General features: G+C 35.7%; 3 protein-coding genes across 3 annotated transcripts; all 3 read right to left on the bottom strand.

The window, feature by feature from the left end:
* Positions 1–694: 694 nt before the first annotated feature.
* LOC149019687 (cuscuta receptor 1-like) lies at positions 695–5686 on the bottom strand. The gene is made up of 9 exons (XM_089153664.1): positions 5304–5686; positions 5046–5201; positions 4700–4855; positions 4492–4563; positions 4178–4339; positions 3930–4085; positions 3666–3824; positions 3404–3559; positions 695–2822 (listed from the first exon to the last, which is right to left on the bottom strand). Exons 1-9 carry the CDS (start codon positions 5674–5676, stop codon positions 979–981), a joined length of 3234 nt encoding a protein of 1077 aa, XP_089009790.1. The 5' UTR covers positions 5677–5686; the 3' UTR covers positions 695–978.
* A 5677-nt stretch (positions 5687–11363) lies between these two features.
* Positions 11364–16093, bottom strand: LOC149019686 (receptor-like protein 13). The gene is made up of 8 exons (XM_089153656.1): positions 15690–16093; positions 15458–15613; positions 15152–15307; positions 14946–15017; positions 14631–14792; positions 14383–14538; positions 14118–14276; positions 11364–13521 (listed from the first exon to the last, which is right to left on the bottom strand). Exons 1-8 carry the CDS (start codon positions 16060–16062, stop codon positions 11672–11674), a joined length of 3084 nt encoding a protein of 1027 aa, XP_089009782.1. The 5' UTR covers positions 16063–16093; the 3' UTR covers positions 11364–11671.
* Positions 16094–21307: 5214 nt separating this feature from the next.
* On the bottom strand, positions 21308–22469 carry LOC149019685 (receptor-like protein 56). Its single transcript, XM_089154120.1, has one exon. The coding sequence runs from the start codon at positions 22373–22375 to the stop codon at positions 21308–21310; it is 1068 nt and encodes a 355-aa protein (XP_089010246.1). The 5' UTR covers positions 22376–22469.
* Positions 22470–24635: the final 2166 nt, after the last annotated feature.

The following is a 24635-nucleotide window of genomic DNA, read 5'->3' as shown; positions in this document are numbered from 1 at the left end:
AGCGATGAGCCAATTTTGGCATTACCTTCTTTTGCAACCTCTACGTTTACATTGTTTATGTTTAGGTTGGCTAACCAAATAATTAAATTGTTTTTATGACAAAATCCGAATGCAAAGCTATTTCAAACTCCATATCAGATTCCTGCATGCATATGCTATACAAGCGATACATGCTTGAAATACTTAAAAAGGGTAACTTACCAGGAAGGAATTAATGATCCTAAACTTCACATTTAGCAGTAAACACATGGTGAAGACTTCTCAGTTGTCTTTGAATAATAAGGAACTTGATGGCAAAGTCATCCATAAGAAGAGCATAGCAGATCTAGCACACAATGGAAGAACATTGGCCATAACGATCGACTCAGTTGGGCTTGGTGACATTTTTTATTTTACTGGACCAGGGTTGCTCGGTTGGTAGAAGGGAAAAAAAAAAATGTTATATTATAGGGTGGGATATATTATTCCATTCTGTTAACAGGGTACACTTCCTAACTTTTTAAAAATACGTCTTTAGCTGTTTTTTGAAATCCATTCCCTATAAATTCTTAATCCCTTCTCCATGACTCCATCCTCTAAGAAGCTTCCTTTAACAACCTATACATGATTAAGGAATTGCGAGACTAATTCTCCTCGATCCATTTGGAAATTGGACTATAGAAATAAGATCCTTAGAAAAGCAAGTAAAGCTGGATGTCACGGTTTGAGGAATTGCAATTAAATTTCAAGCCAATTACAAAAATCTATCTGGTTCGACAAGTTCAATCCCATCTCCAAGTATATGGTTTTAGTCCTTACTGGAACATGAAAATTAACCCTTACAAACATCTCTATATGTGTGTGTGCAAGTGGCGATTACATAATTTCAAAATAGAAAAAAAAAAAAAATGATTCTCACCCAGCTAGCAGAAGTCCCATACTACTTTTCATTGAGTGGCAAGGAATTTGCTAGCAGTTTCTTGACATAATACAAACATGTTAACGGTTTTTTATATAATACACACACCAGAAAAGCCTATCACTGCACCAATCAATGCATCTATCCACAATTTTGTAGTACTTTAGACGCCAATTTCTATTGAGAATAAGAGGAGCAACAACAGCCCAGAATCCCAAGAGAAAACAAATGGCCACATATGAATAGAAAAATAAGTGGTTGTCAAGAAGACTTTGTTCTTCATCATCATCACCTTCCTTGAGTTCATTGTGTTGTGATTGGGGTGATGAACAGTTGATTTCAATTGGAGATCCACAAAGTCCTAGATTACCAATGTAGCTGTCCTTCGAAAAAGTAGCAAATGTATTTTCATACGGGATCCTTCCTGAGAGTTGATTGAAGGCCACATTAAAAGTGGATAAGAAAGAGAGTTGTATCATTTGAGGAGGTATCACACCAACCAGCTTGTTGTGTGACAAATCTAAACTCTCCACCTGTTTTAACTCTTGGAAGGATTCTGGTAAACACCCCATCAGAGAATTGTGAGAAAAGTTTAGTGAATGCAAGGCTCTCAACTCCCCCATTTGAGATGGTATATCACCAGCCAATTGGTTTATAGATAAGTCGATCCCTGTCATTTGGTAAAGAGGACGACCCTTGTACGAGTAAAAATTTCCCTTTGTGGCAAAATTTATATCGTACGTGTTTTCCTCACCAATCATCTCTTCAAATCCAAAATTGTCATCTACTTCAGATTCTTTCAGCCATGAAGTGATATTGTTGAGGCAAGAAGGTATGTTTCCAGATAGATTGTTATTTGAAAGATCCAAAATTCGTAATCTGTACATCTGGCATAGTGATGGTGGAAGATGACCGACAAAGTGATTCTCTCTCATGAGAAGTGATATAAGATTTGGGAAGGCAACAGGTAGCAACCAATCCTGGATGTTGCCGACCATGGAGTTCCCACTAATGTCTAAAAGGACGAGTGAGGGTGCACTTGATGGAGTGATAGGGAAGGGTCGTGTGAAGAGATTACCATCAAGACTCAAGGTGCGTAGATTTGTCAAATTAGAAACTCTTGGCATTCCATATAAGTTGTTTCTTGATAGGATTAGATGTAATAATGAAGTATTGTTTTGAGCTAATCCATGTGGTACCTCACCTCGAAAGTAATTATTCGATAAGTCCAATATCCCTAGGTCAAGAAAACTGCCAAATGAGGGAGGAATGCAACCTTGAAGTTTGTTTTTGGACATGTTCAACGCAAATAGAATTGGAAAAAACACATTGATATTCCTAGGAAGTTCATGAAAATTGTTGTCAGAGATGTCAAGGTCATCCACTGGTGATGTTTCATTTTTGAAGGGCAATGGAAGTGGGCCATGAAACTGGTTGCCCCTCAAGGATAAAAAAGAATAATCTCCAGTAGCATTGTACAACAGCCAGGATGGAATTGTTCCTTGAAGCGAATTGTATGCCAAAGACAGCTTATATAGGTTGTGTTGGGTGCCAAGGAAGTGGGGAATGGTCTTGAGTTTACAATTATCTAAAAATAAGTATCCTAATTGGAAAGTCGGAATCCAAGTTGGGGACTCTGTTTCAACTTCCAAATCTCTATTGTTTGAAAGGTTAATCCATTCAAGTTTTGAAAGATTAGCAAACATAGAAAAGAAGGTCACTCCTTCCAACTTATTTTCAGAAAGGTCAAGGTCGATAAGAGAAGTTAGGTTGGAAATTGAAGGAGGAACGATACCTACAATTTGATTTCCATAAAGATCAAGGGTTTCCAAAGAATTCAATTGGCTCAAACATGTCCAAGGGACATTCTGCATAGAATTCATGTAAAGATACAACTTCCGTAGCTTCCTTAGTTTACAGAGCCCTGTAGAATAAATATTAAATAATTAAAACAAAGCATGGGATTTTCATCAATCAATTAATAAAATGAAAATTAGACAGAGAATATTATATTTTCATTAATAGCGTTCTAGTTATTTATTTGATTTGGTAGAGAAGCAAGGGTTTATTGAAGTAGGGTACAAATAGGCAGAAGTAGGCCTGAATGAGCCCACAATTGAAATGGAGTATCAATCATCAACCCAAGCCGGCCTGTTCTATCTTTGCTAAGTAAGATCAGCCAAGCATGCCTAGGCAAGTAGGTTGGGCTGGATTGGGCCAACTTATTTTTTGTGTCTCTTCATTTTCATTTGTTTTTCCTACTCGTTTTCAAAACAATTTGTTTAGGTTTGTCAATGGTAAGTTCTAACTAGCTTCTAAAAAACTTTGACCAGCCCAACATGTCCAAGTAACACCATTTGTAGGTCATAGTACTACCAAAACATTGCAGTCTCTAGAATCGAGAGCCAAATAGACATAAATAATGGAGAATTAAGACTTATAATATAATAGCTAGGGAATCTAGTAACGATTAATGGGCCTCTTAATTAATGCATTGGTATGTACCTGTTGATAAGCCATGTGAACCTCTTAAATTATTTGATGACAAATCCAGTGTTTCGAGCACGGAACTGTTGTAAAATAGGCATGATGGTAAGTCTTCATCACTAAGATCATTATAACCAAGATCCAACATTCTGAGTTTCTTCCACCCACACAGTCCTGTAATGCACACATACGTGTACCATGTATCTCACTTTGCTCAAAATACAATGAGTTTATAATTCACAAGATTAATGGACCTTTTAATTAATTCATTGGGATGTACCTGTTGATAAGCCAAGTGAACCTCTTAAATTATTTGATGACAAATACAGTTCTTCGAGCATGGAACTTTTGTAGAATAGGCATGAAGGTAAGTCTTTATCACTAAGATCATTATAACCAAGATCCAACACTCTGAGTTTCTTCCTCCCACATGATAGTCCTGTAATGCACACATACATATACCATGTATCTCACTTTGCTCAAATTACAATCAATTTATAATTCACAAGATTAATGGGCTCTTAATTAATGCATTGGTATGTACCTGTCAACCTCAATGAACCTCCTAAACTATTTGATGACAAATACAGCTCTTCGAGCACGGAACTGTTGTAAAATAGGCATGAAGGTAAGTCTTCATCACTAAGATCATTATAACCAAGATCCAACACTTTGAGTTTCTTCCACCCACATGATAGTCCTGTAGTGCACACGTACGTAATGTATCTCACTTTGCTCAAAATACAATGAGTTTATAATTCACAAGACATATATAATCTTTTTAAGCTTTACCTTTTAGGAGTGCTTTTGAGTCTTTGGTAGGAGTCATGCCAGACAGATAAAGATATTCCAAAGAAGAATGATTTTGTTGTAGACAAGGTGGTATACGTTGCACATTGAGATTGATATAACTTAAATCCAATGTCTTGAGATTTGTCGTTACTCCACATAATGCTGCACATGATAGTGTATTAGTGTACATTAAAAAATGAATAAAAAAATGATTTATGACATCTTATTGATAGACGTCTATTAATTGGCATAATTGATAATAAATGTTTCTCTATCCGTAGCATGTAATTAGATTGTAGATTTAGATTTTCTACCTTCCATGGCTCCATCACTGAAATTGTTATTTCCTAGAAACAGTTCCCGAAGATTTCTTGCTCCTCGTAATGCTAAAATACATGAAGATACACAATTTCTTTCTTAGAAACTCTACATATTTATATAAATTTCATTGATTTTATTGTAAAACTAAAAAACAATTAGAAAAATATCATTTGTAGGGAGAAGGACTTTTCCTCATTGTACCTGTTAGGACATTAGACGATTCTTCAAGAGTAAAATTGGATAAGTCGAGACTTTCCAAAGAAGAGAATGCATCCAACATGCAAGGAGGAAGACTTCCATTGCTAAGAACATTATAACCTAAATCTAACTGGCGGAGATTCTCCAATCCACATAATGCTGCAACACCACCATGCATGAAACAAATTAAATTAAGGCCAAGTTAAATTATTCAATAGCATAAGTATCTTGACCAATTACAAAAATAATATATTGATAGCTAGATATAAAATTTTTAATGAACTAACTTAAAAAATTATTGGGTATAGACGAGATATCATAGATGAAGTTTGTCCCTTATCATAATTACCTGACAATAAAGTGGATGATAGATTTGGAGAATTGCTATGTAATTCAACCACTTTCAAAAAAGGAAGGCCACGTGCAAGACACCTTGGAAGGCCTCCATCATCTAGATTGTTCCCACTTAAATTCAATGATCTGAGATTTCGTAGTTCACATAATGCTGCATCTTTGCAATAATTAATATTTGTAATAAAATCTCAAAATTAATTAAGATGCAAAAGGTCTCATGATCTATCGAGTGAAATAATGGATCAATACGTACCTTGTGGCATAATCCAACCTCCAATGTTGTTGAATGGTAAATACAGGGTTTGTAACTTTTTGAAATGAGTAAATAAAGAAGCATTTGGGTACCATTTCCCTAATTGAACTTCTCTTTCTCTCAAAAGAGAAATAGATATTACATTGTGTGTGTAATCACAGCTTATATGTATCCAATCACAACAGTTATCGCCCACCCACCAATCAAGAGCGGTACCACTCAGATAATTGAGAGAATCTCTCAGTTGTAGGAGAGCAGTCCTCTCCTCCATCAAACAGCTTTTGGAACCATAAATACTAAAACAAAAGCATAAAACACTCACGAAAACTGTTGTGGTAAACACCCTAGAAGAAGAAAAAGAAGAAGTCCCCATGACTAGTAGAACTGCCTATGGAGATTAAAGATCAAAGAATATTTTAGGTATAAAAATAGGCAACTCGCACGATATATATAAAGGTAGCCAAGTCTTCTTTTTGGTGGACAGTTCATTTATTCTAGCGGAGAGACTAATATCTCGAAGCCAAAAAGTGAAGGGTGGCCAAATGTAGAGAGTTACATTCGCATGAACATAGCCAAGTCAAGTCAACAAAAAATGACCACCTTGATGGCAACTTTGAAAATCACCACTGACTCTCTTAGCCCATGGACCTCATTAACTAAAGAATGTAGCAACCATATAAGTGTGTTGACAATTGGGAACCCCTCTCATTCATACCTTGCATAGTCAAGTCAATGAATTCAGTAACATCAACATGGTTCCTTTTTTCTTCTAACGTGTTCTGTTGTGTAAGAAAAACATACTTGATGCCAAATTTGAAAATCACATCTTAGCAATCCATGGACCCCATTAAGAAAATAGGGAACTCCACTGCATTATAGTCATTCCATGATTCAAGCTACTTAGCTACTTAGACTACAAGGAAAATGTACAAATACGACATCATTCCAATGTGTTCTTCTCTTTAAGGAAACATGCCTGATGTCAAATAGGCATCATGCCCTTGTCTATTACAATTGTTAGTTGATTAGAGGAAATGACAAATATACCTTAACTACTTGTATTATTCTATATCGTATGATATAAAATGTTAAACCAAGGCCAAACTCCACTCCATGACTATTAGACATGTGTCAATCTGATACCTCGTGTTCTTCTATCCTTTCTCAATGGAATTTTATTTACCAAAAAACAGAAATTACATTGTGTGGAATCACATTATAAATTTCCAACCACAGTAGCCATCTCTCGCACAATGATTAACAAAAGTGGAACCATTCCGATATTTGAGAGAATCTCTCAGTGGTAAGAGAACAGTTCTCTCCTCTATCAGACAATTTTTGGAACCATAAACACTAAAACAAAAGCATAAAACACTCACAAAAGCAGTTGTGGTAAATACCCATCCCAAAAAATAAAGAAGCTCCCATGACTAGTAGAACTGCCTATAAATATTAGAGATCAAAGAAAATTTTAGGTATAGTAATAGATAACTTGTAAAATATATATAAAAGAAGCCAAGTCAAATCAAACCAATATAAACATATAAAATTCATTCAGATTCTACATTTTTATGAAAGAAATCAATTTTCATTCCAAACAAGACTTACAAGACCAAAGCCAATTTTGAAGGCCTTATGACCACATGAACTCGAAAGTAGCAATTCTCATTTCATGGATGTTTGGCTATTGAATTAATTAATTAGTTCCATTAATTAGTTACTTTTCATTTTTTCCTGACCAAAATAATTAATTAGTCTAAGTTCCATTACTCAACATGTTTCCTTTTCCTTTCGCCATGTACCTAATGCCTAGTTTGAAAATCACCTCTTAAACCCTTGCATGGTCAACTCAATGAGTCAAGCCTTCTTGTTCACGGCTTAAAGCTAAGTAACAATCAACCTACCTCATTTTTCTTCAAACCTGTTTTGTTGCTAAGAAAATGACCACCGTGATGCCAAGTTTGAAAATCACCTCTTAAACCGTTGCATGGTCAAGTCAAGGAATCAAGCCTTATTGTTCACGGCTTTAAAGCTAAGTAACAATCAACCAGCCTCATTTTTCTTCCAACTTGTTTTGTTGCCTAAGAAAAACATACTTCTTGTCAAATTTCAAAATCACTTTTTATCTGTCTATGGAACCATTAAGAAAATAGGGAACTTCAAATCTCCATTATAAACAATTCAAGGAATAAGCTTCATTAGTGGAGCTTTAAGAGCTAAATCCCTTCTAGATCTCTTTATTAATATCTATGTTCACTTCAATTGGAAGCTAATTTTTTGCATTGAATCTTCTCTATCCTTAGTATATCTTTCTACCATATATGGAAGGCAAGGAATGATTACATGTTCTCAGGTAAGAGGATTAACCCACAGAAAATACTTGATACTATAAATTATTGGATAGGGGAACTCCTAACTAAACCCCCAAATGTGAGTATGCTCTGTGAAGAGGGAACGAAGGTTTGAATCCTGTGGGATATTCTCATCAGATCAAATTAGAAAACTATTAATAAAAATATTATGATCATTTCAAGTAACAACAACAGTTCAAGGAAATGCAAATGAATGTCAATAATCGTTGCTGAAGGGAGATGTGTTAAAAGGGTGGAAATTAGCTTTAGATCTAGAGACTGAGGTGTAGGAAGTCTCCTCTAATTAGTGATTATGATTTCCAAATTCCAAGATTAGAGTTTGGAATTTTTTTTTTTTTTGGGGGGGGGGGGGAAGTAGTTGGTATTTAAAGAAGGAAAAAATTACTGAAGTAGCAGGTAAAAGAAATTGTGACTCTGCGTTTCTACATCAGATTTGCAGAGAATACATTGAGAATCCTTAGTAATACCCCAATAGAGGAGGCGGTGCTTAACTGGTAACTGACTGTGAGCTGCTTTCCAAAATGTGAAGCTAAAGCGTGAAAGAGCAGCTGAACGCCAAATGAGAGACAACCAACAGGAGGAGCGTGATTCTTGATCACCTCATGCGCGCTTCTCAAAGAGTAAAGACCATTAGAAGTCGTAGTCCAAATGACAGTGTCAGCTTGAATTCTCTGAACAAATCTCAACATTTATGACCTCCTCCCAACATTGCATGACCAACAAATCATTATTTGGGTTGAGCCAGCATCCATTATAGGAACGTAGATGAGAGACTCTATCCTGGTGACTGTGACCTAAGGGCGTCAATTGCGTACCAAAGCCGTTTAACCATACTAAACCATTCTGTCTAAAACCACATCATTCAAATTTTGATACGATACATACTGAAACCAAATTTCTTCGGTACGGTTCTGGTAAGAGAGCAGTTCTCTCCTCTAACAAACAGTTTTTGGAAGCATAAACACTGAAACAAAAGCATAAAACACTCACAAAAGCCATTGTGGTAATGACTCCCCCCCCCAAAAAAAAAAAAAAGCCCCGATGATTAGTTGAACTACTTATGGATATTAGAAATCAAAGAAAATTTTAGGTTATAATAATAGATAACTTGTAAGATATATATATATATATATTAAGGAAGCCAAGTAAAATCAAACCAATATAAACATAGAAAATTCATTCACATTCTTCCATAAAATCATTTTTATGGAAGAAATCAATTCTCATTCCAAGCATGACTTACAAGACCAAAGCCAACTTTAAAGGCCTTATGACCCCATGAACTCAAAAGTAGTAATTCTCATTTCTTGGATGTTTGGCTATTGAATTAATTAATTAGTTCCATTAATTAGTCTACTTTCTAATTTTTTTTTTTCTGGCCAAAAAACTTAATTAGTCTAACTTCCATTACTCAGCATGTTTCCTTCTCCTTTCACTATATTTTGTTGCCAAGAAAATGACCACCATGATGTGATATTTGAAAATCGCCTCTTAAATCCTTGCATAGTCAACTCAATGAGTCAAGCCCTATTGTTCACGGCTTTAAAGCTAAGTAACAATCAACCTACCTCATTTTTCTTCCAACCTGTTTTGTTGCTAAGAAAATGACCACCTTGATGCGTAGTTTGAAAATCACCTTTTAAGCCGTTGCGTAGCCAAGTCAATGAGTCAAGCCTTATTGTTCACGGCTTTAAAGCTAAGTAACAATCAACCTACCTCATTTTTCTTCCAACTTGTTTTGTTGCTAAGAAAATGACCACCTTGATGCCAAGTTTGAAAAGCACCTTTTAAACTGTTGCGTAGTCAAGTCAATGAGTCAAGCCTTATTGTTCACGGCATTAAAGCTAAGTAACAATCAACCAGCCTCATTTTTCTTCCAACCTGTTTTGTCACTAAAAAAACCATACTCGTCAAGTTTGAAAATCACCTCTTAATGCCCATGGAACCATTAAGAAAATACGGAACGTCAAATCTCCATTATAATCAATTCAAGGAGTAAGGTTCATTAGTGTAGCTTTAACAGCTGAATCCCTTCTTGATCTCTTAGCTATAGGATGGAAGATACTCCCATAGAAAGAAATCTTTATGAACTAAAAAGTACTTGGAGCTAAGAAAAAAACACCTTGAGCACATTTAATTGACACCAGTAGACCAACTTGGAGCTGCTATGTGCCAAAATTGATGATCAACACACCTAGAATGTGATCCTACTGCTCCACCTCCTTGCTTATGTGAATTTGACAACCTATGGTAGGGATAACTCTACCTGCCAAATAATCCAGGGCACTGTATACAGTTTAATGGTCTAACTTAGCATGGAATCAGGTGGCCAGGACTAGTAGGAAATTGGATAAAGAATCTAGAAAGTCTTCTCAGATCTATTCAGCCATACACATATAATTTCAATATGGATGGTTTGATTTTTTGTTGCATCAAGTTCATGCAAGACCACATATCAGCATTGTCAAGAAAAGAAATCCCAAAAGCCCAGCGCAATCATAGTCAACAATTGATTACACATACAGCAGAAATGAATCAATGAAAGACAAAAAATTTAAACCATTGCAGTTGAATTCACATTTTACATAAAAGAATCAATGAGATAAGTGACATGTAAATAAATATATAGTTTAGAAGGGAAGTAATCTTCTAATACATAAAAACAGAGCTATTCAGTTTAAATTTCTAAAAAAGCCACATCTATTGGAGATTCTATCTTTAGCTGGAGTAGATGTCAGACATTCAAGCATCATAAAAAAGAAATTGACCTTTGACTTGTTGTAATTCTTCCTAGCATCCATCATATGAATATTTCCTGAACTTTGCTATCTTCCTTTTTACTGATTACAGGGTTCAATGCCATTTCCAAAATACAATTTGGCTTCCGTGATTTTGATTTTTTAGCATGGAATATTAATGTTGCATCAGAATTTATGAGTAAGTTGATGCTTGTTGGGCTATGCATGCATCTCAGGAGACATGCATATTCAACTTGATTCGAAGTACTGTCCCTGCACAGCATCAGATCCATCAGGAAAGCGATGAGCCAATTTTGGCATTACCTTCTTTTGCAACCTCTACGTTTACATTGTTTATGTTTAGGTTGGCTAACCAAATAATTAAATTGTTTTTATGACAAAATCCGAATGCAAAGCTATTTCAAACTCCATATCAGATTCCTGCATGCATATGCTATACAAGCGATACATGCTTGAAATACTTAAAAAGGGTAACTTACCAGGAAGGAATTAATGATCCTAAACTTCACATTTAGCAGTAAACACATGGTGAAGACTTCTCAGTTGTCTTTGAATAATAAGGAACTTGATGGCAAAGTCATCCATAAGAAGAGCATAGCAGATCTAGCACACAATGGAAGAACATTGGCCATAACGATCGACTCAGTTGGGCTTGGTGACATTTTTTATTTTACTGGACCAGGGTTGCTCGGTTGGTAGAAGGGAAAAAAAAAATGTTATATTATAGGGTGGAATATATTATTCCATTCTGTTAACAGGGTACACTTCCTAACTTTTTAAAAATACGTCTTTAGCTGTTTTTTGAAATCCATTCCCTATAAATTCTTAATCCCTTCTCCATGACTCCATCCTCTAAGAAGCTTCCTTTAACAACCTATATATACATACATGATTAAGGAATTGCGAGACTAATTCTCCTCGATCCATTTGGAAAAGCAATTAAGTAAAGCTGGATGTCACGGTTTGAGGAATTGCAATCAAATTTCAAGCCAATTACAAAAATCTATCTGGTTCGACAAGTTCAATCCCATCTCCAAGTATATGGTTTTAGTCCTTACTGGAACATGAAAATTAACCCTTACAAACATCTCTATATGTGTGTGTGCAAGTGGCGATTACATAATTTCAAAATAGAAAAAAAAAAAAATGATTCTCACCCAGCTAGCAGAAGTCCCATACTACTTTTCATTGAGTGGCAAGGAATTTACTAGCAGTTTCTTGACATAATACAAACATGTTAACGGTTTTTTATATAATACACACACCAGAAAAGCCTATCACTGCACCAATCAATGCATCTATCCACAATTTTGTAGTACTTTAGACGCCAATTTCTATTGAGAATAAGAGGGGCAACAACAGCCCAGAATCCCAAGAGAAAACAGATAGCCACATATGAATAGAAAAATAAGTGGTTGTCGAGAAGACTTTGTTCTTCATCATCACCTTCCTTGTGTTCATTGTGATGTGATTGTGGTGATGAACAGTTGACTTCAATTGGAGGTCCACAAAGTCCCAAATTACCCATATAGCTTTCCTTTGTGAAAGTAGCAAAATTATTCTCATACGGGATCCTTCCTGAGAGTTGATTGAAGGCCACATTAAAAGTGGATAAGAAAGAGAGTTTTATCATTTGAGAAGGTATCACACCAACCAACTTGTTGTGTGACAGATCTAAACTCTCCACCTGTTTTAACTCTTGGAAGGATTCTGGTAAATAGCCCGTCAGAGAATTGTGAGAAAAGTTTAGTGAATGCAAGGCTCTCAACTCCCCCATTTGAGATGGTATATCACCAACCAATCGATTTAGAGATAAGTCGATCCCGGTCATTCCGTGAAGAGGATCACCCTTGTACAAGTACAATTTTCCCTTTGTGGCAAAATTGATATTGTACGTGTCTTCCTCACTTGAATACATCGATCCAAATCCAAAAGTGTCATCTACTTCAGATTCTTTCAGCCATGCAGTGATGTTGTTGAGGCAAGAAGGTATGTTTCCAGATATATTGTTGTTTGAAAGATCCAAAATGCGTAATTTGTACATCTGGCATAGTGATGGTGGAAGATAACCAACAAAGTGATTCTCTCTCATAAGAAGTGACATAAGATTTGGGAAGGCAACAGGTAGCAGCCAATCCTGAATGTTGCCGACCATGGAGTTCCCACGAATGTCTAGAAGGACGAGTGAGGGTACACTTGATGGAGTGATAAGGAAGGGTCGTGTGAAGAGATTACCATCAAGACTCAAGGTGCGTAGATTTGTCAAATTAGAAATTCTTGGCATTGCATGTAAGTGGTTTCTTGATAGGACCAGATGAAATAATGAAGTATTGTTTTGAGTTAATCCATGGGGTACCTCACCTACAAAGTGATTATTCGACACGTCCAATAACATTAGGTTAATTAAATTGCCAAATGAGGGAGGAATGCAACCTTGAAGTTTGTTTCTGGACATGTTCAAGAATTCTAGATTTGAGAAAAACACATTAAAGTTCCTATTAAGTTCCCCCTGAATATTGTTGTCAGAGATGTCAAGGTTTACAACTGCTGAAGTCTCATTTTTGAAGGGTAATGGAAGTGGGCCATGAAATTGGTTACCCCTCAAGGACAAATCAAAATAATCTATAGTAGTAGCATTATACAACAACCAGGATGGAATTGTTCCTTGAAGTGAGTTGTATGCCAAAGACAGCTTATATAGGTTGTGTTGGGTGCCAAGGAAGTGGGGAATAGTTCTGAGTTTACAATTGTCTAAGTACAAGAATTGTAATTGGAAAGTCGGAATCCAAGTTGGGAACTCTGTTTCAACTTCCAAATCTCTATTGTTTGAAAGGGTAATCCATTCAAGTTTTGAAAGATTAGCAAACATAGAGAAGACGGTCACTCCTTCCAACTTATTTTCAGAAAGGTCAAGGACGTTAAGAGAAGTTAGGTTGGAAATTGAAGGAGGCACGATACCTACAATTTGATTTCCAGAAAGATCAAGGATGCTCAAAGAATTCATTTGGCTCAAACATGTCCAAGGGACATTCTGCATAGAGTTCATGTAAAGAAACAACATCCATAGCTTCCTTAGTTTACAAAGCCCTGTAGAATAAATATTAAATAATTAAAACAAAGCATGGGATTTTCATCAATCAATTAATAAAATGAAAATTAGACAGAGAATATTATATTTTCATTAATAGCGTTCTAGTTATTTATTTGATTTGGTAGAGAAGCAAGGGTTTATTGAAGTAGGGTACAAATAGGCAGAAGTAGGCCTGAATGAGCCCACAATTGAAATGGAGTATCAATCATCAACCCAAGCCGGCCTGTTCTATCTTTGCTAAGCAAGATCAGCCAAGCATGCCTAGGCAAGTAGGTTGGGCTGGATTGGGCCAAAACTTATTTTTTGTGTCCCTTCATTTTCATTTGTTTTTCCTACTCGTTTTCAAAACAATTTGTTTAGGTTTGTCAATGGTAAGTTCTAACTAGCTTCTAAAAAACTTTGACCAGCCCAACATGTCCAAGTAACACCATTTGTAGGTCATAGTACTACCAAAACATTGCAGTCTCGTAACTGAGAGCCAAAAAAGTATAAAAGTTAGACATAAAATAATGGAGAATTAAGACTTATAATATAATAGCTAGGGAATCTAGTAACGATTAATGGGCCTCTTAATTAATGCATTGGTATGTACCTGTTGATAAGCCATGTGAACCTCTTAAATTATTTGATGACAAATCCAGTGTTTCGAGCATGGAACTGTTGTAAAATAGGCATGATGGTAAGTCTTCATCACTAAGATCATTATCATATAGATCCAACACTCTGAGTTTCTTCCACCCACATGATAGTCCTGTAATGCACACATACATATACCATGTATCTCACTTTGCTCAAATTACAATCAATTTATAATTCACAAGATTAATGGGCCTCTTAATTAATGCATTGGTATGTACCTGTCAACCTCACAGAACCTCCTAAATTATTTGATGACAGATCTAGTTCTTCGAGCACGGAACTGTTGTAGAATAGGCATGAAGGTAAGTCTTCATCACTAAGATCATTATAACCAAGATCCAACACTTTGAGTTTCTTCCACCCACATGATAGTCCTGTAGTGCACACGTACGTAATGTATCTCACTTTGCTCAAAATACAATGAGTTTATAATTCACAAGACATATATAATCTTTTTAAGCTTTACCTTTTAGGAGTGCTTTTAAGTCTTTGGTAGGAGTCATGCCAAACAGATAAAGATATTCCAAAGAAGAATGATTTTGTTGTAGACAAGGTGGTATACGTTGCACATTGAGATTGCTAGAACTTAAATCCAATGTCCTGAGATTTGTTGTTACTCCACATAATACTGCACATGATAGTGTATCAGTGTACATTAAAAAATGAATAAAAAATGATTTGTGACATCTTATTGAAAGACTTCCATAAATTGGTAATAATTGATAATAAATGTTTCTCTATCCCTAGCATGTAATCAGATTATAGATTTAGAAGTTTCTACCTTCCATGGTTCCATCACTGAAATTGTTATTTGCTAGGATCAGTTTCCGAAAATTTCTTGTTCCTTGTAATGCTAAAATACATGAAGATACATAAAAAAATTTAGAAACTCTACATATTTATATAAATTTCTTTGACTTTATTGTAAAACTAAAAAACAATTGGAAAAATATCATTTATAGAGAGAAAGACTTTTCCTCATTGTACCTGTTAGGACATTAGACGATTCTTCAAGAGTAAAATTGGATAAGTCGAGACTTTCCAAAGAAGAGAATGCATCTAACATGCAAGGAGGAAGACTTCCATTGCTAAGAACATTATAACCTAAATCTAACTGGCGGAGATTCTCCAATCCACATAATGCTGCAACACCACCATACATGAAACAAATTAAATTAAGTAGCTTGATCAATTAGGAAAACCATATATTAATAGCTAGATAGAATTTGACTTCAGACATTATTAGGTATAGATGAGATATCATAGATGGAAATCATCCCTTATCATAATTACCTGATAATAAAGGGGATGATAGGTTTAGAGAATTTCTATTTAAAACAACCTCTTCCAAAAAAGGAAGGCCACGTGCAAGACACCTTGGAAGGCCTCCATTGTCTAGATAGTTCCCACTTAAATTCAATGATCTGAGATTTCGTAGTTCGCATAATGCTGCATCATAATTAATATTTGTAATAAAAACTCAAATGCAAAAGGTCTCATGATCTATAAATGGATTAATACGTACCTTGTGGCATAATCCAACCTCCAATGTTGCTGTATGTTAAATATAGGGATTGTAACTTTTTGAAATGAGTAAGTAAAGAAGCATTTGGATACCATTTCCCTAATCGGAATTCTCTATCTCCTAAAAGATAAATAGATATTACATTGTGTGCGGAATCACAGCTTATAGATTGCCAATCACAATAGTTATCTCCCACCCAATGACGAAGAGCGGTACCATTCGGATAATTGAAAGAATCTCTTAGTTGTAAGAGAGCAGTCCTCTCCTCCATCAAATAGCTTTTGGAACCATAAACACTAAAACAAAAGCATAAAACACTCATGAAAACTGTTGTGGTAATCACCCCAGAAGAAGAACAAGAAGAGGTCCCCATGAATAGTTGAACTGTCTATGGAGATTAAAGATCAAAGAATATTTTGAGTATAATAATAGATAACTTGTAAGATGTATATATATAAGGTGGCCAAGTCTTCAGTCTTCTTTTTGGTAGAAAATTCATTTATTCAAGTAGAGAGACTAATATCTTTAAGCCAAAAAGTGAAGGGTGGCAAAATGTAGAGAGTTACATTCGCATGAACATAGCCAAGTCAAGTCAACAGAAAATGACTACGTTGACGGCAACTTTGAAAATCACCTCTGACTCTCTTAGCCCATGGTCCTCATTAACTAAAGAATGTAGAAACCATGTAAGTGAGTCGACAATTGGGAACGCCTCTCATTCATACCTTGCATAGTCAAGTCAATGAATTTAGTAACATCAACATGGTTCCTTTTTTCTTCCAACATGTTATGTTGTCTAAGAAAAACATACTTGATGCCAAATTTGAAAATCACATCTTAGTTGCCCATGGACCCCATTAAGAAAATATGGAACTCCACTGCATTATAGTTATTCAATGATTCAAGCTCCTTTTCTACTTAAACTACAAGGAAAATGTACAAATACGACATTCTTCCAATGTGTTCTTTTGTCTAACGAAAACATACCTAATGTCAAATGGGCATCGCACTCTTGTCTTATTACAGCTGTTAGTTGGTTAGAGGAAATGATAAATATACCTTAACTACTTGTATTATTCTATATCTTGTGATATAAAATGATAAACCAAGGCCGAACTCCACTCCTTGGCTATTAGACCTGTGTCAGTTTGATAACTTGTGTTCTTTTGTCCTTTCTCAATGGAAGTTTATGTACCAAAAAACAGAAATTACGTTGTGTGGAATCACGTTATGAATTTCTAACCGCAACAGCCATCTCTTTCACACAGTGATTAACAAGAGCGGAACCATTCTGATATTTAAGAGAATCTCTCAGTTGTAGGAAAGCAGTTCCTTTCCTCTATTAGACAGTTTTTGGAACCATAAATACTAAAACAAAAGCATAAAACACTCACAACAAAAGCCATTGTGGTAAACACCCCCACGCACAAAAAGAAAAGAAAAAAAAAAGACCATGACTAGTTGAACTATTTATGGATATTTAGAGATCAAAGAAAATTTTAGGTAAAATAATAGATAACTTATAAAATATATATATAAAGGAAGCCAAGTCAAATGTAGAAAATTCATTCACATTCTTCATTTTTATGGAAGAAATCAATTCTCATTCCAAACATGACTTACAAGACCAAAGCCAACTTTAAAGGCCTTATGACCCCATGAACTCGAAAGTAGCAATTCTCATTTCAATGGATGTTTGGCTATTGAATCAATTAATTAATTAGTCTAAGTTCCATTACTCATCATGTTTCCTTTTCCTTTCGCTTTGTTTTGTTGCTAAGAAAATGACCACTTTAATGCCAACTTTGAAAATTGCCTCTTAAACCCTTGCATAGTAAACTCAATGAGTCAAGCCTTATTCTTCACGGCTTTAAACTCGAGTAACAATCAACCTACCTCATTTTTCCTCCAACCTGTTTTATTACTAAGAAAATGACCACCTTGATGCCAAGTTTGAAAATCGCCTCTTAAACCCTTGCATAGTCAACTCAATGAGTCAAGCCCTATTGTTCACGGCTTTAAAGCTAAGTAACAATCAACCTACCTCATTTTTCTTCCAACTTGTTTTGTTGCTAAGAAAATGACCACCTTGATGCCAAGTTTGAAAAATCACCTTTTAAACTGTTGCGTAGTCAAGTCAATGCGTCAAGCCTTATTGTTCACGGCTTTAAAGCTAAGTAACAATCAACCAGCCTCATTTTTCTTCCAACCTGTTTTGTCGCCTAAAGAAAACATACTTGTTGTCAAATTTGAAACTCACCTCTTAATGCCCATGGAACCATTAAGAAAATAGGGAACATGAAATCTCCATTATAATCAATTCAAGGAGTAAGCTTCATTAGTGTAGCTTTAACAGCTGAATCCCTTCTTGATCTCTTAGCTATAGGATGGAAGATACTCCCATAGAAGGAAATCTTTATGAACTAAAAAGTACTTGGAGCTAAGAAAAAAACACCTTGAGCACATTTAATTGACACCAGTAGACCAACTTGGATCTGCTATGTGCCAAAATTGATGATCAACACACTTAGAATGTGATCCTACTGCTCCACCTTCCTTGCTTATGTGGATTTGACAATCTATGGTAGGGATAACTCTACCCGCCAAACAATCCAAGGCAGTGTATACAGTTTAATGGTCTAACTTAGCATGGAATTAGGTGGCCATGACTAATAGGAAATTGGATAAAGAATCTAAAATGTCTTCTGAGATCTATTCAGCCATACACCTACAATTTCAATATAGATGGTTTGATTCTTTGTTGCTTCAAGTTCATGGCAGACCACATATCAGCATTGTCAAGAAAAGAAATCCCAAAAGCCCAGCGCAATCATAGTCAGCAATTGATTACACATACAGAAGAAATGAATCAATGATAGACAAAAAATTTAAACCATTGCAGTTGAATTCACATTTTACATAAAAGAATCATGCAATGAGATGAAGTAGCATATAAATAAATATATAGTTTAGAAGGGAAGTAATCTTCTAATACATAAAAACAGAGCTCTTCAGTTTAAATTTCTAAACAAAAGCCACATCTATTGGAGATTCTATCTTTAGCTGGAGTAGATGTCAGACATTCAAGCATCATAAAAAAGAAAATGACCTTTGACTTGTTGTAATTCTTCCTAGCAGTCATTATATGAATATTGCCTGAACTTTGCTATCTTGCTTTTTACTGATTATAGGGTACGTTCAATGCCATTTCCAAAATACAATTTGGCTTCTGTGATTTTGAGCATGAAATATTAATGTTGTGTCAGAATTTTTAAGTAAGTTGATGCTTGCTGGGCTATGCATCTCAGGAGACATCATATTCAACTTGATTCGAAGTGTGCCTGCACAGCATCAGCTCCATAAGGAAAAGTGATGAGTCAATTTTGCCATTACCTTCTTTTGCAACCTCTACACCTTCTGTACCTCTTACATTGTTTTCGTTAGGTTGGCTAACCAAGTAATTATATTTTTATGACAAAAGCCAAATGCAAAGCTATTTCAAGCTCCATATCAGATACCTGCGTTGGTGTTCCAATTTTAGTTTACACCGCCAAACCAATATGAACCGTTCAGCTTGAGATAACTAATTCCGAGTTGAATAAGGGAGCCAACTAGCTACATTCCGGCATGCACTTTCTAGGAAAGATGGCGCATCTTCTTCAACTACACACCTGGAATACCACGTGGAAGACTCAACGTATCGGCATAGGGGCATATTGAATGCCTCATGTCACTTCTCGGCAAAGTTGATGAGTCAAAGGAAGACAGATCATTTCTATCTGCACGTTGTCAGAGCATCAAAGTCTGCATTTAATGTTTTGCACTCGAACATTGAATGTCTTGTGTATATCGAGGGAGGCGTCGATCGTTCTCTATCTTCCTCGGTGTTGCTTCCTTATGGCTTGTCTGTAGTTCAAAAGGGGACATGCATGTCACATCTAAAGCCCTCATAGCACAGAATCACTAATAGATCTAAGCTTTTAGCTTCTCCGGCAAGATTGGTGCCACCTCAAATCCTAGTCCTCCATTCAAACCGGAAGGATCGAATGTCCAGGTTCATCTTCTCCAAGAAAGACGCCATATTTGCCTGTAAGAAGTAAAGCTAGAGGGGGAGATCCAGTAAGTGAGAACTGGTCTTGCATTTATTCTTGTGCAATGACCGAAGAGATGTAAGACTCTTCAGGCATTTATTCCTCTTTAAGAGGATTCATGTTATCCTAGATCTAACTTGTACATCAGAGGTGGCTTCTTATCCTTAGAGGCAGTCCACTGTCATTTTTTCTTGCTCGCAGATCCTTGATTAGGAGCATCTTTGGACTGAACCAGTTTAGGTAGATTCTGGATCAACATGCGTGCATATGCTGTATAAGCAATATACACTTGAAATGCATAGAAGGGTGACTTACCAGGAGGGAATGATCCATAAGGGTGAAGCCTTCACATTTAGCAGTAAACATGTGGTGAAGACTTCTCAGTCGTCTTTGAAAAATAAGGAACTTGATGGCAAAGTCATCCATACGAAGAGCATAGCAGATCTAGCACACAATGGAAGAACATTGGCCATAACGACTCAGTTGGGCTTGGTGACATTTTTTATTACTGGAGTAGAGTTGCTCGGTTGGTATAAGAAGAGAAGAAGAAGAAGAAGGGGAAAAAAAATTTCTGTTATATTATAGGGTGGGATTATTCCATTCTGTTTACAGGGTACACTTCCTGACGTTCAGTTAGCCCTTTTTTGTATAAAAGAAATAAAAATATTATTGATCTAACAATCTGCTATTTAAAATTGTAAAACATGAAGAACAATGGCTATTGTTTTTAGAGTTGGGATCCTCTATTCATATGGAGAGGAATTAATTTCAATTTACATGAGTGGATGTTTGAAAAGTGTCATTTAAAAAAAATATGATCCTTTTATGTAAGAAATTAATAAAAATGAATTGTTATTTCATTAACACTCGTTGTGAAGCATTCATTTTTGTTAATGGGCTTATAATTCATTTTTGTTAATTTCTTAAAAAACAGATCATGATTTAAAAAAGAAAAGAACAAACTTGTCAAGCATCTGTCCAGGTGGATTGATATTGATTCCTCTCCATAGGTTTGTGTTTGTTGGTAAAAAAAAAGGACAGCTTGTTTACCATATAGTTTAGAAGGGTGACTAACTTTTTAAAAGTATGCTTTTAGCTGTTTTTTGAAATTCATTCCCTATAAAAAGTCCATTAATCCATCCTCTAAGGAGTTGCTTAGTCTCCTCGATCTATTTGGAAGTTGGACCATGAAGACAAGATCCTTAAGAAAAGCAAGTAAAGCAGGATGCACAATCTAGACTTCTTACTTTTCCTTTTCAAAGTAGAAAATCCGTATATCATGTATGCAAGTCCTCCTAATCATGGTTCCACGAATTGCAATTAAATTCAGGCCGATTACAAAAATATGATTGGACAAGTTCAATCTCATTCCCAAGTATATGCTTTAGTCTTTACTCCCACATGAAAACTTAACCCTTACAGATATCACTATATGTGTGTGTGCAAGTGGTGATTACATAATCTCAAAATAGAAAGAAAAAAAAAAAGATGATTCTCACCTAGCTAGTAGAAGTCCCATACTACTTTTCATTGAGTGGTAAGGAATTTGCTAGCAGTTTTTATATAATACAAACACCAGAAGATCCTATCACTGCACCAATCAATGCATCTATCCACAATTTTGTAATACTTTAGACGCCAATTTCTATTGAGAATAAGAGGGGCAACAACAGCCCAGAATCCCAAGAGAAAACAAATAGCCACATATGAATAGAAAAATAAGTGGTTGTCGAGAAGACTTTGTTCTTCATCATCACCTTCCTTGTGTTCATTGTGATGTGATTGGGGTGACGAACAATTGACTTCAATTGGAGGTCCACAAAGTCCTAGATTACCCATATAGCTTTCCTTTGTGAAAGTAGCAAAATTTTTCTCATATGGGATCCTTCCTGAGAGTTGATTGAAGGCCACACTAAAGTTGGATAAGAAAGAGAGTTGTATCATTTGAGGAGGTATCACACCAACCAACTTGTTGTGTGACAGATCTAAACTCTCCACCTGTTTTAATTCTTGGAAGGATTCTGGTAAATAGCCCGTCAGAGAATTGTGAGAAAAGTTTAGAGAATGCAAGGCTCTCAACTCCCCCATTTGAGATGGTAAATCACCAGTCAATTGGTTTATAGATAAGTCGATCCCGGTCATTCCGTGAAGAGGACCACCCTTGTACAAGTACAATTTTCCCTTTGTGGCAAAATTGATATTGAACGTGTCTTCCTCACCTCCGTACATTGTTTCAAATCCAAAAAGGTCATCTATTTCATAGTCTTTCAGCCACGAAGTGATGTTGTTGAGGCAAGAAGGTATGGTTCCAGATAGATTGTTATCTGAAATATCCAAAATGCGTAATTTGTACATCTGGCACAGTGATGGTGGAAGATAACCAACAAAGTGATTCTCTCTCATAAGAAGTGACATAAGATTTGGGAAGGCAACAGGTAGCAGCCAATCCTGGATGTTGCCGACCATGGAGTTCCCACTAATGTCTAGAAGGACGAGTGAGGGTACACTTGATGGTGTGAAAAGGAAGGGTCGTGTGAAGAGATTACCATCAAGACTCAAGGTACGTAGATTTGTCAAATTAGAAACTCTTGGCATTGCATGTAAGTGGTTTCTTGATAGGACCAGATGAAATAATGAAGTATTGTTTTGAGTTAATCCATGGGGTACCTCACCTACAAAGTGATTATTCGACAAGTCCAATATCCTTAGGTTAATTAAATTGCCAAATGGGGGAGGAACGCAACCTTGAAGTTTGTTTCTGGACATGTTCAAAAAAATTAGACCTCTGAACAAATCTTAACATTTATGACCTCCTCCCAACATTGCATGACCAACAAATCATTATTTGGGTTGAGCCAGCATCCATTATAGGAACGTAGATGAGAGACTCTATCCTGGTGACCAAGGTTTAAAGTATCCCACGATACCCTACGATACTAGCAAATACGTATCCATATTTGACCCAACCGATACGATACATTTCGATACGTCTCTCCATTGAATTACACTAAAATTCATTGGCCAGAGCGATACAATACTCGATACAGGATGATACGTCTCTTAAAATCACCTGACTGGATACTCGATACCGATACTTTAAACCTTGCTGGTGACTGTGACCTAAGGGCGTCAATTGCGTACCAAAGCCATTTAACCGTACTAAACCATTCCGTCTAAAACCACATCATTCAAATTTTGGTACAATACATACTGAAACCAAATTTCTTCGGTATTGTTCTGGTATGTGCCGAAACCGTACCGAATTGGTACCCACCAAATTAAGGGATATAAATATAATTTTACAATTAAAACACTTTACATTTACCCTATCCGTAATTCCTGTTTCAATTTTTCATTTCATCTTTCACTCCTCTTCTTAAATTACTTGTTTTGTCTTTGTTAATATCAGATTATATCGATTGTTTGATTGCAATTTCATTTGGATTTTAATGAACTAATAACAAAAGTGGTATGGATTTGTTCGTACCAAAATTGTACATCACAAAATACTGTGTTTAAATTTTTTTTCCCGCACCAATTTAATACCGAAACCGTACCAATTGACACCCTTAATGTATATATAGTGTTTGCTAAAGTAAGATTTTCCACAAGCAGTCCAACTTTTTAGTAAAAGAAAAGCAAGTAATAGGAAGCTTCAATAAATGTGTATTGGTTGACTTATCAACCACCACAAATTCTGTTGTGTGGAATCACATTATAATTTCCAACCACAGCAGCCGTCTCTTGCACAATGCTTAACAGGAGCGGAACCGTTCCGATATTTGAGAGAATCTCTCAATTCTAAGAGAGCAGTTCTCTCCTCTAATGACAGGTTTTTGGAAGCATAAACACTGAAACAAAAGCATAAAACACTCACAAAAGCCATTGTGGTAATGACTCCCCCCCCCAAAAAAAAAAAAAAAAAAAAAAAAAAGCCCGATGACTAGTTGAACTACTTATTGATAGGATCCACATCCTCTGTAATTCCTTTTCCTACAATTCCCTCCTAGGATTGTGCCATGTGGCATTTAAGTATCCAATGGTTACCCAACAAACTAGAGTTTAAATAAAATTCAAATATAGTTTAAATTGAGTAACCGTTGGATATTTAAATGCCACATGGCACAATCTTAGGAGGGAATTGTAGGGAAAGTAATTACAGAAGATGTGAATCCTTATGGATATTAGAAATCAAAGAAAATTTTAGGTTATAATAATAGATAACTTGTAAGATATATATATTAAGGAAGCCAAGTAAAATCAGATCAATATAAACATAGAAAATTCATTCACATTCTTCATTTTTATGGAAGAAATCAATTCTCATTCCAAGCATGACTTACAAGACCAAAGCCAACTTTAAAGGCCTTATGACCCCATGAACTCAAAAGTAGCAATTCTCATTTCTTGGATGTTTGGCTATCGAATTAATTAATTAGTTCCATTAATTAGTCTACTTTCTAATTTTTCTTCTGGCCAAAAAACTTAATTAGTCTAACTTCCATTACTCAGCATGTTTCCTTCTCCTTTCACTATATTTTGTTGCCAAGAAAATGACCACCATGATGTGATATTTGAAAATCGCCTCTTAAATCCTTGCATAGTCAACTCAATGAGTCAAGCCTATTGTTCACGGCTTTAAAGCTAAGTAACAATCAACCTACCTCATTTTTCTTCCAACCTGTTTTGTTGCTAAGAAAATGACCACCTTGATGCGTAGTTTGAAAATCACCTTTTAAGCCGTTGCGTAGTCAAGTCAATGAGTCAAGACTTATTGTTCACGGCTTTAAAGCTAAGTAACAATCAACCTACCTCATTTTTCTTCCAACTTGTTTTGTTGCTAAGAAAATGACCA

Source organism: Hakea prostrata, chromosome 4 (assembly GCF_041222555.1).
Source record: "Hakea prostrata isolate BN-2017 chromosome 4, UWA_Hpros_2, whole genome shotgun sequence".
Lineage (NCBI taxonomy): Eukaryota > Viridiplantae > Streptophyta > Magnoliopsida > Proteales > Proteaceae > Hakea > Hakea prostrata.
This window is presented reverse-complemented; position numbering and strand designations above follow the sequence as displayed.